The sequence below is a fragment of the Macaca mulatta genome, chromosome 17 (genome assembly GCF_049350105.2).
Source record: "Macaca mulatta isolate MMU2019108-1 chromosome 17, T2T-MMU8v2.0, whole genome shotgun sequence".
Lineage (NCBI taxonomy): Eukaryota > Metazoa > Chordata > Mammalia > Primates > Cercopithecidae > Macaca > Macaca mulatta.
The window spans coordinates 72,035,677-72,050,438 of record NC_133422.1 but is presented as its reverse complement, the minus strand read 5'-3'; the positions used below and the strand labels follow the sequence as shown (position 1 = coordinate 72,050,438).

At 35.0% G+C, this 14,762-nt stretch overlaps 1 protein-coding gene and 1 pseudogene across 16 annotated transcripts in view; one reads left to right on the top strand and one right to left on the bottom strand.

Moving 5' to 3' along the window:
- The window catches only part of MYCBP2 (MYC binding protein 2), a 286,215-nt gene that overhangs the window by 75,234 nt on the left and 196,219 nt on the right, over window positions 1–14,762 (top strand). For all 16 annotated transcript variants that reach the window (XM_077973872.1, XM_028837602.2, XM_015121243.3 and 13 more), the window contains exons 15-17: window positions 4,148–4,352; window positions 10,926–11,071; window positions 11,716–11,817. In XM_077973872.1, the coding sequence (XP_077829998.1) occupies window positions 4,148–4,352; window positions 10,926–11,071; window positions 11,716–11,817 (453 nt within the window). The remainder of the gene's footprint in view (window positions 1–4,147; window positions 4,353–10,925; window positions 11,072–11,715; window positions 11,818–14,762) is intronic.
- LOC114673644 (U2 spliceosomal RNA) lies at window positions 4,368–4,499 on the bottom strand (annotated as a pseudogene).

The following is a 14,762-nucleotide window of genomic DNA, read 5'->3' as shown; positions in this document are numbered from 1 at the left end:
TTCCTCATTATTCTGAAACTCTTTTGTGAAAATTGAGCATAAATTTACACTTGTGTTCTAGATTCTTCAGTGAAATTTTGTAATAATCAAAGTAAAATTGTTAAAAGATTTTTTTAATAGGAATGATACGTACCCTCTTGGTAAGTAATGAATTAGAAAGCAGATGAGTAAAGTAAGACACATACAATGCATACTGATTGCAGAGTCATAACAGATGCTGGGGAGGATGTGGAGAAAGGGGAATGCTCATACATGGCTAGTGGAAATGTAAATTAGTACAGCAACTAGGGAAAACATAGATTTTTCATTCGTATGAAGGTGACTCAAAAAACTGAAAATAGAACTGCCACATGATCCAGCAACCCCACTTCTGGGTATATGTATCCAAAAGAAAGGAAATCTGTATGTCAGAGAGATGCCAGCATTCTCATGTTTATCACAGCAGTATCTGCAACAGCCAAGATATGGAATCAACTTAAGTGTCCATCAGCAGATGAATGGGTAAAGAAAAATGTGATACATACGCAATAGAATATTATTCAGCCCTAAGAAAAGAATGAAATCTTGTTATTTGCAGCGACATGGATGGAACTGGAGGACATGAAGTTAACTGAATAAACCAGGGACAGAGAGACAAATATATGTGGGAACTAAAAAATTGATTTCATGGAGGTAGTAAATAGAATAGTGATTACCAGAGGCTTATAAGGATAGTGAGAGGGGGCGAAGAAGAGGGGTTGGTTAATAGGTACAAAAATACAATCAGAGAGAAGGAATAAGTTCTAATGTTCAGGAGCAGAGTAGGGTGAATGTCGTTAACAACAACATATTGTATATTTCAAAATAGCTAGAAGAGAGTACTTAGACTATCCCAGTTACCCCGACTTGATCCCACTTACCCTGATTTGATCATTAGGCATTGGATGCATGTATGAAAACTCACATGTATGCCATAAATAGGTACAACAGTTATGTATCAATTTTAAAAGAACATAAAGGAATATTTTAAAAGTTTATTTAAACCAGGAAAGTACAGAAAATATTGAAGTATTAAAAAATTGTGTATGTACCATGTCTTGTCATTTTTTTTCAGTTAAAAAAAAAATCACAGATAAGATTCAAGTGCCCCATATTCCCCTTCTAAGGCTTATTATCATATTCCATTTCTCTCCAGAGCTAACCGTGATCATGACTTTGATAAGTATATGTTCAGTCATGTTCTTATATATTTTTACGTGTTCTTTTATATTTTATGTGTAAAATAATATTGCATAATCATATCTCTTTTACACATAAAAATATACTACTGTTTTATGTGTTTTTGTAAGTATTAATCTGTTATTTATATTTTTCTACAAATCGTTTTTTTCCTCATCATTCTGTTAGAAATTTGTCCATGTTGGTTCATATAAATTTAAATGATTTATGTTAACTAATGTGTAATATACCACACAATGAACATGCCATAGTGTATCCATTCTCCTGTTGATGGATGGGCTTATTTCCAATTTTTCATTGTTATAAATTAGTTTAAAACCTGCTTTATACACGTTTCCTGGCAAACGTTTGAGACGTTCTCTGGTGTGATTGCTCTGTTGTGGATTTCAGTTTCATTGGATTTTTCTTGAAAGAGATTGTAGCAGTTTATACTCTGACCGGTAGAGTTGGATTTTCCACATCACGTCAAGTACTTGATATTGACAGACTGATTTTTGTCAATTTGGTGGCTATGAAATGGTATCTTATTGTAATTTTTTGTTATATTGAAGTATAATATGCATGCAGGAAAGTATACATAGTATCTTGATGAATTTTCTCAAATTGATTGTATTCATGTAATCAGCACCCAGATTAAGAAACCACATATTACCAGCACCCCAGAAAGCCCCACTTTATGTTCCTGTCTGCTTCCCAGTTAATTACCATAAATTAGTTTTCTTTTTATACTTCATATAAATGAAATCATGCAGTATGAACTCTTTTGTGTCCAGTTTCTTTTCATTGTTTTATGTTTATGAAGTTCATACATATTGTTACAAGTAGTTATAGATTGTTCATTTTTGTTCTATTAAATTATACATAGATACTACAGTTTTAAAATTCTTTCTAGTATTTGGGTATTTGGATGGTTTCCAGTTTTGGTTATTATGAATAATTTTGCTGTGAACATTCTAGTAAATGTCTTTTGGTGAAAGTCTTTAGTCATGTCTTTTGGGTATATACCTAGGAGTAGAATTGCCAGGTCTCTCATTTTTCTTTTATTTTTCATCCCCTTGGTTATTAATACTGAGTTTGAACATCTCTTCAAACTTTATTTTACTTACTTTTAAAAATTGATTTGTAGGAGCTTTTTTTGCGTATTATTTTTATATATCTTTGACTAACCTGTGGTTTAAAGTTTCATTTGTTATACATAATTTCGAAACTTTGATGTCAAAATTTCCAACCTTTTTCTTTTTAAATTTTGATGAATGTAGCCAGGTGGGAGATTTTATTTTCCATATAAATCAGAACCAACTCTATCTGCTTGACATTGTGATTGAGATTCCATTGACTGTAAAGATTAATTTGAGGATAATAGTTCCAGTACTGTTGGAATGATTAAATGAGTAATGCTTATAGAGCTAGTTACAATAGTGCTCAGTACATTTTAGCTATGATTATTAAAAATAGTCACTGAGGCTTCCTTCAGGATCACCTTATTTTAATCCTAGATATAGCTATCTGATGCTTGGTTGTCTAATTTTTCTGCTTGCCCATAGATTAGAAGTGGCAAAACCCCAAAAGGCTACATATGCTATAAGTTTATTTCTTAATTAGATAGACCTGTATTGAGTGATAGCTATATGTTAAGTGGATGTTATAGGTATAGGAGAATAAGGTTGACTAAGAATAAGAGATAGTATGAGCAAGACATAACCTCATAACTTAGATCCTTTAGGAAAGTCAAATATAAAAAATAATTACTAGACTCCCACAGATTTGTTCTCCCATCATATGGTCCTATAGTACAGTGTTCCTTAAAAACCCTATCAGTTGTAGTTTACATTTTTATTTGGTTATTTGATTAATGTCTGTTTTTCTCACTATATTATAAGCTTTATAACAGCTCATTATTAACAGTCTTCAGTTTCTAGAGCAGAGGTCTGCAGAGTATATAACCTGATATCATTTTTTACATAGCCCTCCAAGCTAAAAATTGATTTTACATTGTAAGGATTGTAAAAAATGTGACAAGGATTTGTATGGGCCACAGAGCCTGAATTATTTACTGGCCCTTTATAAAAGGTTTGTTGATTTCTTGCCATGAAGGAATCCCTGGAGTATAGTAGGTGTTCAATTTAGAAAAAAAAAGATGAATGAATTGTAACACCATTTTAAAAAGTTGTAAGCGAGGTATAAACAGGCACTAAGGAGGTAGTGACTGACTGCCTGGAAAAGGTAGCAAGTGCTTTCATAGGGAATGACTTCTGAGCTGAATTTTTGAAGGCTGAAGTTTCTCTGCTAGATAAGATAGGCAGAGGCATCTTGTAAATGAGGAAGGAAGAGGCAGAGGGAGCAAGAATGAACAAAGGCCCTGAGCATATGGAAGGACACAGAGTATTTGGAGAGCAGAGGGAAAAGAAATGAGATTGGAGAAAATTAGGAGCCATCTTGTGCCTACTGCATCTTGCTGAGTTTTGCTCTTCTGAAGACCTTAGAAAGTCATTGGGGGTTTGTAAATTATGAAGTTGTGGGATCAAATACGTGCTTTGGGAGGATGATTGGTGGCAGTAGGAGGATGATCTAGAGTGGGGGACTCTTGGCGTGGAGCATGGTGGGGAGGCTTTCTTTGGTCTGTTGAATGAAAGTGTTGGTAGTGAGGATGGAAAACAGGAAAAGATTTAAAAGTATGATTGGCAGATGGTAACAGTCAAGAGACATTTGATAATAGCCTTCCTTGCCTTCTTTTGCAGAAATGAAATGGGGAGAGTGTTTATTAGTGATCTGTAAATTAAAATTTATTTTCGTTACTCAAATTTAAGCATTTCTTTGTATAATTGCTTGGATTAGCATGCTGTTATTTTTTAAACTGGGAAATATAGTCATCCATCTTTTATACATGAAAGTAATCTGTATAACAATTATAAATTGATCTGTCAAATAGGGTTTGGAGTTGAAAATATGGCAACAGCAATGGATGAAGACCTGGAAGAAGAACTAGATGAAAAAGATGAGAAGTCTATGATGTGCCCTCCAGGCATGCACAAATGGAAGCTGGAGCAGTGCATGGTTTGCACTGTCTGTGGAGACTGTACAGGTTATGGAGCCAGCTGTGTCAGTAGTGGACGGCCAGACAGAGTCCCTGGAGGGTAAGAGAGAGTGATTCCTACTAAAGAACATGTGCAGAACACATTTCTTTGCAAAATCGTTCCAGAGTATACTCTACTATTAATATTTTTTTCTTAAAGACACCATGGCATCTTCACTTGATCTTAGCCAAAAGGCCAAGAAAGTATAATTCTTAATTGTTTTCTGTTATAATAATTTATATTTTAGTGTCATTTTTAAGGTTGGCTTTCTTTCATTTGATTCATTTAAACCATTATTTAAAAACAGGTCATAAGTTTTTCAAGATTTGGGGCTGTGCCTCTATTTGTATCGTTTTTCTAAGCCTATTTACTGCCAGATATCTATTATTATTTCTTTTTGTTGAACATGAATCTTTTCTAAATAAAATTATCAATATCATATAGAGTACTTGATTAGATATATAATTTTGTTTTAAATTAAATTTACCATTTATAATTTTAGAAATTTTGTATGCTTCTAAAGTTACATCATACCTGTTATATTTATCCTTGTTCTCAATGGACCACATTTTTCAGGGTTCTATATTATTGTAAATTTAAATTTAAAGTTAATATGTAAGTTTGGCAGAAGAATAATGCAGGTTTTCTGCTAAGATGTTAGGAAGAATTTTGAATTTGTTTTATATATTGCTAGTTATAGTCACTGTAACATAATGGGATATTCTTTGTAAGACCAGCTTTCTGATAATTGGCTGATTTGGGGGAGTAGAAAAAATTTTGTGAAGAGAAGCCCAGAAGGAAGACAGCCATCCCTGCATCTTGACCTTCCTCTTTGGCAACTCGGTAATAGTTGCTTCTTCCCAAATACTGTCTGGATCTAATAGGCGTTTATTTCTGAGTTTATGTTTGGCCTATCATAGTTAGATAGGTCATATATAACAGGCCTTTTCTTTAAGGCTGCTGAGATGTGATTTTTTAAAAACAAATTTTCTTTATATTATTAGTGTAAGCAATAAACAGTCATCTTTATCAAAGGATAATATTTATTCTGTCGTGTTTTATGTTTGGCTCTGTTTTCTGTTTTTAAGCACCTAACTTCTTTATTTTTAAATTTAATTCGGATGCAGATAGATTCTATGATTATTTTTTAACAGTGTTGGAATTGAAATTTATTCTCCTGGATCTCTCCAACACTATTTCCATTAAAATTCAGTGTTAGGTGGGTGTAGTGGCCCATGTCTGTAATCCCAGCACTTTGGGAGGCTGAGGCCAGAAGATCACTTAGGCCAGGACTTTGAAACCAGCCTCGGCAGCATAGCAATACCCCTATCTCAAAAAATATATAATAAAAATAAAATTTAATATCCCTACTCTCTGAACTTGAGCAGCCAGTATATATCATGAACAAAATCTATAAATTCTCTGGTCCCTTTTGAAATTAATTATTCTTCATATTTTTCTTCCAGAGACTTATATAGTTTATAACAATTATTCATAGACTTACATGGACAATACTAACCAAGTATAATAATTGCTTTATTAATGAAGCAAACTGAATATATCAGAATACTAAGGACTATTAAGCTGACTTCAATTATTATAAAATTGTGACTACATATCTTATGATAAAATAAATATGAAATTGACCAGCTTAACCATTTTTAAGTAGACAGTTCTGTGGTATTAAATCCATTCATAATGTGCCACTCTTACCACCATCCATCTCTATAACTCTTCATCTTATAAAACTGAGACTCTGTACCCATTAAACAATTACTACTCATTCTTCCCTCTCCCCTGCCTCTGGCATCCACTATTCTGTTTGCTTTCTTTCCTCTATGATTGACTACTCTAGGTACCTCTCGTATAAAGAGAATCATAGAGTATTTGTCTTTTGGAACTGGCTTATTTCACTTAGCATAATATCCTCAGGGTTCATCCAGGTTGTCACATATATCAGAACATCCTTGCTTTTTGAGGCTGAATGATGTTCTATGGTACATATATACCACATTTTGCTTATCCATTCACGCACTGCTGAACACTTGGGTTGCTTCCACATTGTAGCTATTGTGAATAATGCTGCTGTGAAGATGAGTGTACAAGGAGCTCTTTGAGACCCTGTTTTCAGTTCCTTTGGGTATATACCCAGAAGTGGAATTGTTGGACCATATGGTAATTTTATTTTTAATCTTTTGAGGAACTGCCACACTATTTTCCACAGCAGCCAACCAGTTTACATTCCCACCAATAGTGTACAGATGTTCTAGTTTCTCCACATCCTTCTTAACACTTATGATCTGTTATTTTGGTAGTGGCATCCTAATGGGTGTGAGGTAGTATCTCATTATAGTTTTGATTTGAATTTCTCCAGTGATTAGTGATGTTCAGCATCTTTGCATATGCCTGTTGGTTATTTGGAGATCTTTAGAGAAATTCTATTCAAGTCCTTTCTCATTTTTGAATTGGGTTGTCGATTTCTTTTTGTTCAAACTATATAGTTTGAATATTAATTCCTTATCAGATATATGATATGAAAGTGAAAAGCCATGTCTGTGGGTTATGTTTTTACTCTGTTGACTTTGTCTTTTCAAGCACAAAATTTTTTAAATTTTCATGAAGTCTAGTTGTCTATTGTTTTTTTTGTTGTTGTTGCCTGTTCCTTTGGTGTAATATCCAGGAAATTATTTCCCAATCTAGTGTTGTGAAGGGTTTACTGTATCTTTTCTTCTAAGGGTTTTTTTTTTTTTTTTTTTAATAGTTTTAGGTCTTACATTTAGGTCTTTGATTCATTTTGAGTTAATTTTTGTATATGCTGTTAAAGAAGTATCCAGATTCATTCTTTTACATGTGGATATCCAGTTTTCCCAGCAATGTTTATTGAAAAGATTATCCTTTCTCTATTGAATCATCTTGGCCCCTTTGTCAAAAATCATGTGACCGTATATGTGAAGGAAGGTTTCTCGGCTGTCTATTCTATCCCACTGGACTGTATGACGGTCTTTGTGCCACACCAAATATTGTTTTGATTACTGTAGATTTGTAGTAAGTTTTGAAGTCAGGAACTATGAGTACTTTGTTCTTCTTTTTCAAGCTTGTTTGGCTCTTTGAGGTCCCTACAGATTTTCTATGAATTTTAGGATAGGTTTTTCTGTTCTGTAAAAAACATCTTTGGAATTTTGATAGGGATTACAACGAATCTGTAGATTGCTTTGGGTAGTATGAACATCTTAAAAACATTAGTCTTCTAATCCATGAACATAAGATGTGTTTCTATTTATGTCATCTTTAATTTCTTTCAGCAGTGTTTTATAGTTCTCATTTCACCTCCTTGGTTAATTGCTAAGTGTATTCTTTTTGATGCTGTGGAATTGTTTCTGTAATTTCCTTTTCATATTGTTCATTGTTAGTGCCTAGAAATACAACTGATTTTTGTGTGTTGACTTTGTGTCTTCCTACTTTGCTGAATTCATTTTCTTTATTGGTTTTTTTGAGTGGAATCTTTAGAGTTTTCTATGTATGAGATTGTATTATCTGTGAACATAGATAATTTTACTTCTTCCTTTCTACTCTGGATGACCTTTATTTCTTTTCCTGTCCAATTGCTCTGGCTAGAACTTCTAGTGCTGTTTAGGAGTGGTCAAAGTGGGCATCCTTGTCTTCTTCCTGATATTAGAAAGGAAAAACTTTCAGTCTCTCACCATTATGATGTTCACTGTGTGTTTTTCATGTGTGGTTTTTATGTTGAGATCATTTCCTTCTATTCCTAGTTTGTCAAGTGTTTTTATTATGAAAGGGCATTGAATTTTGTCAAATGCTTTTTCTACATCAATTGAGATGAGCGTGTATTTCTTTTCTTTCATTCTGTTAATGTGTTATATTACATGGATTGATTTTCGTTTGTTGCATTCTGGGAGTAAATCCCACTTGGTTATGGTGTATAATTATTTTAATATCCTGCTGAATTTATTTTGTTAGTATTTTGTTGAGGATTTTTACATCATTATTCATACGGGATATTGGTCTGTAGGGTTTTTTTTCTGCCGCCTCCTCCGCCCCCTTCTCTCCCGCTCTCCCTCCTCCCTTTCTTCTCTTTCTCCTTCTCCTTCTTCTTTCTTCTCCTTCTCCTCCTTCTTTTCCTCCTTCTCCTCCTCTTCCTGCTCCTTCTTCTTCTACTCCTTCTCCTTCTTTTGCTTCTTTCTTCTTCTTTTTCTTCATCTTTTGCCTGACATTGGTAATCCTGGCCTCAAAGAATGAATTAGTGTTCTCTCCTCTTCAATTTTTGGAAAATTTTGAGAAGAATTGGTGTCATAAATACTATCTTAAAATTAGTGTCAATCTGGCATATTATGTATCATAGTTTTTACTGTGTAGTAAGTGATCTTCCAAATAGTTTGTAATGCTTGCTTTTAAAAGTGACACATTTCACAGGTGTCTAGCTACGTCTTTTAAACTGCTGCCAGGTATGTTCTTCCTTTTGTACCTTACGAAATCTGTATAACCTGGGGTTCAACAAGGCTGTCAAAAGTTTTAAGGACTGATTCGATGAACTACATTAAAGCTATGCCTTCTACAAAATATGTGGCTAAGAAGTTAGTTTCCCTGACCCCAAGTCAGTTTCTGGGAGTGTCTTTGTCAACGAATACCCCATATGGTTCACAATTGATATGAAAGGGACGAAGGAGAAAAAGAACAGGTAATTGGACTCTGTAAAAGGAGAGAATGGGAGGTGATGGCATGTAAAGAAGAGAGGGGGAAGGAGACGTGTGTGTGTGTGTATATATATATGTGTGTGTATATATATGTATTTTATTTTTCCTTTCCAATGTGTGGATATTTTTATTTCCTTTTTGTTGTTGTTGTTATTTTATGTTCTGGAATACATGTGCAGAACATGCAGGTTGGTTACATAGGTATGCAAATGCCATGGTGGTTTGCTGCACCCATCAACCTGTCATCTACATTGGGTATTTCTCCTAATGCTCTCCCTCCCCTAGCCCCCACCCCCCAACAGGTCCCAGTGTGTGATGTTCCCCTCCCTGAGTCCATGTGTTCTCATTGTTCAACTCCCACTTATAAGTGAGAACATGCAGTGTTTGGTTTCCTGTTCCTGGGTTAGTTTGCTGAGAATGATGGTTTCCAGCTTCATTCATGTCCCTGCAAAGGACATGAACTCCTCCTTTTTTTATGGCTGCATAGTATTCCATGGTGCATATGTGCCATATTTTCTTTATCCAGCCTATCATTGATGAGCATTTGGGTTGGTTTCAAGTCTTTGCTATTGTGAATAGTGCTGCAATAAACATACATGTGCATGTGTCTTTATAGTGGAATGATTAATAATCCTCTGGGTATATACCTAGTAATGGGACTGCTGGGTGAAATGGTATTTCTAGTTCTAGATCCTTGAGAAATTGCCACACTGTCCTCCACAATGGTTGAACTAATTTACACTCCCACTAACAGTGTAAAAGGTTTCCTATTTCTCTACATTCTCTCCAGCACCTGTTGTTTCCTGACTTTTTAATGATTGCCATTCCAACTGATGTGAGATGGTATCATTGTGGTTTTGATTTGCATTTCTCTGATGGCCAGTGATAATGAGCTTTTTTTCATGTTTGTTGGCTGCATAAATGTCATCTTTTGAGAAATGTCTGTTCATATCCTTCGCCCACTTTTTGATGGGGTGGTTTGTTTTCTTGTAAATTTGTTTGAGTTCTGCCGCATAAATAAACATCTTCTTTTGAGAAGTGTCTGTTCATATCCTTTGCCCACTTTATGATGGGGTTGTTTGCTTTTTTCTTGTAAATTTGTTTAAGTTCTTTGTAGATTCTGGATATTAGCCATTTGTCAGATGGATAGATTGCAAAAATTTTCTCTCATTCTGTAGTTGCCCGTTCACTCTTATGATAGTTTCTTTTGCTGTGCAGAAGCTCTTTAGTTTACTTAGATCTCATTTGCCATTGCTTTTAGTGTTTTAGTCATGAAGTCTTTGCCCATGCCTGTGTCCTGAATGATATTGCCTAGGTTTTCTTCCAGGGTTTTTCTAGTTTTAGGTCTTATGTTTAAATCTTTAATCCATCTTGAGTTAATTTTTATATAAGGTGTAAGGAAGGGGTCCAGTTTCAGTTTTCTGCATATGGCTAGCCAGTTTTCCCAACACCATATTAAATAGGGAATGGGAAAATATTACATGAAGCTGGCAAGCTTAGGCTTTCTTGCTGAAGGCTACCAACACCTGCCTTTACTTATCTGCTGGACAGCAACATTGTTTGATTGTTTTTAGCTAACCAACCCATCTTGGTCGCTTAATCCTAAAGCTTCTGGTGCTTCACTAACTGCAAAAAAAAACTTTTAAAACATTGTTTTTAAAATAGTGACTTTGATGATAGTTGAATCTGTGTGTATTTTCTGTAGAAATATACCAATTATGCCTATTGGGAGCTTAATCAGAGTCTTGTTTTTAATTATTCTGCTATTTATACCCTTTCTTTAAAATGAGCAATCGTGATCTAAAGAGGTGATTTCATTGCTTACTCATTTAACAATTTCAAAAATGTGGAAAATGAGTTATAGAAAAGAGTTTTAAGGAAAAATTATGAAGATCTCCGTTGTCTTTTTTTCCCCCCCTAGGATCTGTGGTTGTGGTTCCGGAGAATCTGGTTGTGCTGTGTGTGGATGTTGCAAGGCCTGTGCAAGAGAGTTAGATGGTCAAGAGGCAAGACAAAGAGGAATTCTTGATGCAGTGAAAGAAATGATACCTTTAGATCTTCTTTTAGGTAATTTTGATTGATTATACTATGCTACACTGAGTTGTCTTCAACTCATTAAGTCTGAGAGTTTAAACAATTTCTTTTAGGTATATGTTAAAAAATTAAGATAATAATTAATGTATGCAATACTGCTCTTATGGTAACTGACAATATGACATTGTTTAAGGGATGAGATTCTTTTTTTTTTTTTTTTTTTTTTTTTTTTTGAGATGGAGTCTTGCTCTGTTGCCAAGTCTGGAGTACAGTGGCTCAATCTCAGCTCACTGCAACCTCTGCCTTCTAGGTTCAAGTGATTGTCCTGCCTCAGCCTCCCAAGTAGCTGGGAATACAGGTGCCCACTACCATGCCTAATTTTTGTATTTTTAATAGAGACAGGGTTTCACCATATTGGCCAGGCTGGTCTTGAACTCCTGACCTCAGGTGATCTGCCCGCCTCTGCCTCCCAAAGTGCTGGGATTACAGGTGTGGGCCACCATGCCTATCCAGAATGAGATTCTTTTTCCCTTTTTGGCTAAGAATTCTTAAAGTAAAAATATTGTGTGTTTTAGACAATGTTTTTGCTATCTTTTCTTTCTTGAATTTTAAGTAGTTCTGTTATAGTTATTATATAACATGTATGTTGTTATTATTTTTTTTGGCCAATCCTCTAGCTGTCCCAGTGCCCGGGGTTAACATTGAAGAGCACCTTCAGTTACGACAAGAAGAAAAACGGCAACGTGTAATCAGAAGGCACAGATTAGAGGAAGGAAGAGGTAAGATGTAGCTACAGAGAAAAGGTACATGAAAATCCACTTTCCTACCCTATCCTGAAACCACTGAAAAGTTCACACAATAAACTAATTTTGGGTAAGAAATCATCAAAATTAAAATTAGTAATATTCTGATAACTCATGAATATAATGTGAAAATATTCAAGGTATTCATAATTGTTCTAATAACATATGTTGAAGGTATTTATAATTGTGCTAGTAGCATACGTTTAATTCAGCAGAGTATTTATGGTGTAAGTCACCATATTAAGATTTGTGCCATCTGCCAAGTATCAGTAACTATTAGAAATGGCTACTTTTTAAAAATAGATATTCTCACAACTTGTCCTTCACCCAGACTTTGGACTCATCTATTTGACTGTGGAACAAAATTCAGTTTAGTCTTTTCACTTCTGTTTTCTTTTTTTTTTTTTTTTTTGAGATGGAGTCTCGCTCTGTCACCCAGGCTGGAGTGCAGTGGCCGGATCTCAGCTCACTGCAAGCTTTGTCTCCCAGGTTTACGCCATTCTCCTGCCTCAGCCTCCCGAGTAGCTGGGACTACAGGCGCCCGCCACCTCGCCTGGCTAATTTTTTTGTATTTTTTAGTAGAGATGGGGTTTCACCGTGTTAGCCAGGATGGTCTCGATCTCCTGACCTCATGATTCGCCCGTCTCGGCCTCCCCTGTTTTCTTATTCTTTTATGCTCCTTATCATTTGGGCATAGTCCTACTATGCTTCACTCCAGATCAGTGCAATGCTTTCGTGTGTCTTTTTTTGGAAAAAGCTCGTTCTAGTTATGTACAGGAAGGGTAAGATGGCAGGTCTGCAGGTTTTATTTACAAAGATAGGTCTATTGTTTATCTTTTCCTCATTGTTTATGATAATTTCTTAGCTTAAAAATACATTTAACTGGCCAGGCATGGTGGTTCACGCCTGTAATCCCAGTGCTTTGGGAGGCTGAGTTGGGCGGATCACGAGATCAAGAGATGGAGACCATCCTGGCCAACATGGTGAAACCCCATCTCTACTAAAAGTACAAAAAAATTAGCTGGGCATGGTGGTGTGCACCTGTAGTCCCAGCTACTCAGGAGGCTGAGGCAGGAGAATCACTTGAACCCGGGAGGTGGAGGTTGCAGTGAGCTGTGATCACACCACTGCACTCCAGCCTGGTGACAGAGTGAGACTCCATCTCAAAATAAAACAAACAAAAAAATTTTTAACTGTGGTTATAATTGGTGTTTGAATACGCAGAGATAAATATATGTATTACTAAAGATTTCCTTGCTCAGTAAATTTTTTTTTTGTACGATTAAGACAAATTGTTATGGAGGTCTATGATTTTATTCTTCCACTAGGCAAAATTTTGATTAGAAATGTTTACTGATACTGCATATTTTAAATGCTTATTAGATACGGCATGATATTTGATGTGTGAAATAAACCTTTTACCCATTTAACCATCATTATACATTTTTTTCTAGCTATTGTTTTTGTTAATATATGGAATAAGTAGTAAAATGTATGACACACATGGTGAATTCTAGTTTTATTAAACTTAGATTGTAAAACATACTTGGCATATGAAGAGTGTTCTTCATAGCATCTGATAAGTGAAGTTGATTGAAAAGGTGAAAATTTACTATTGTTTGGCTTTGCTTGCATCATGTTCTTTAAAGGATATTTTAATGAGATTAATATAGATACTGTCAGTATTTACGTTATATAAGTATGTGGGAAAATTGCATGTTAAATGTTTCCTACAAAACAGGATAGAATTAAGTTTCTGACATGTGGTAATTAATACTTTTTTATGTTGATATAATTTTTTAAGATTAGTTATCATTATATCTATTCACTACCTGTTTTTTCTTTCTTTAGAAATATTAGGTTGAGCGACATGAATGGACCTACAAAATGCAGCTGTCTCTTACGTTTAAACTACAGTATAGCACATCCTTACACTTAATTATTCACAGTTAATTACTTGCCAAATGCTGTTTATCTTGTTACTCTTTTTCTCTTCCCTCCTAAAAAAGCTATTCTTCTCTAGGTATAGTGTTTTTGTGCATATAGGAAATCAAGGAACATTGAATTGTGCATTGGTAACTTGACATAACTTGGTGATTGTGGAATATTTTTTTGCCATTTATTTTTAAATTTGACATAAACCTGTGAAACATAATTGTAAACACTAACCCTTTAAAGTTAAAAAAAATCTTCAACTAGTTAAATATTTAAAGAAATTATGTTGTTGTATCAGAATTTCCAAAGATAGATTGAGGTGCTAGGCACTTAGTGTATATTTTGTGACAAATAGGTTTCATCTGCAGTCCTAAATATGTAGAACATCTGTAGAAACACTTTATTCAGATTATTGGTGCACATAAATTTTGTCTTGTCCTTATTTTTTGGTAGAACTCTTTCTTACACAGATCACCCTCCTTCATGTTTGTTAAAACAATATGTAGTGAATATCTTTTCTTGATGAGTGGAATCTTCAGTGTGAACCTCAATTATGGCAGTCCTTGCTTTCCATGGTACTGAGATTAACAGAAATTTGTGCACATTGGAACCATGTCCTCCCCTTTCACAGTCAACACAGTTACCTAGAATCATGCAAAAGGAGGACAGAGTTCCCATATGCCTGTGTTTCAGTTAACACAGCACTATGCAAAGTGATGCCTGCTTGTATGTTTTGTTTGTTTGTTTATTTATTTATTTTGACATGGAGTCTTGCTATGTTGCCCAGCCTAGAGTACAGCAGCACAGTCTTGGCTCACTGCAACCTCCCCTTCCCAGGTTCAAGCAATTCTCCTACCTCAGCCTTCTGAGTAGCTGGGACTACAGGTGCCCACCACCATGCTCAGCTAATTTTTGTATTTTTAGTAGAGGCGAGGTTTCACCATGTTGGCCAGGCTGGTTTCGAACTCCTGACCTCAAATGATCCA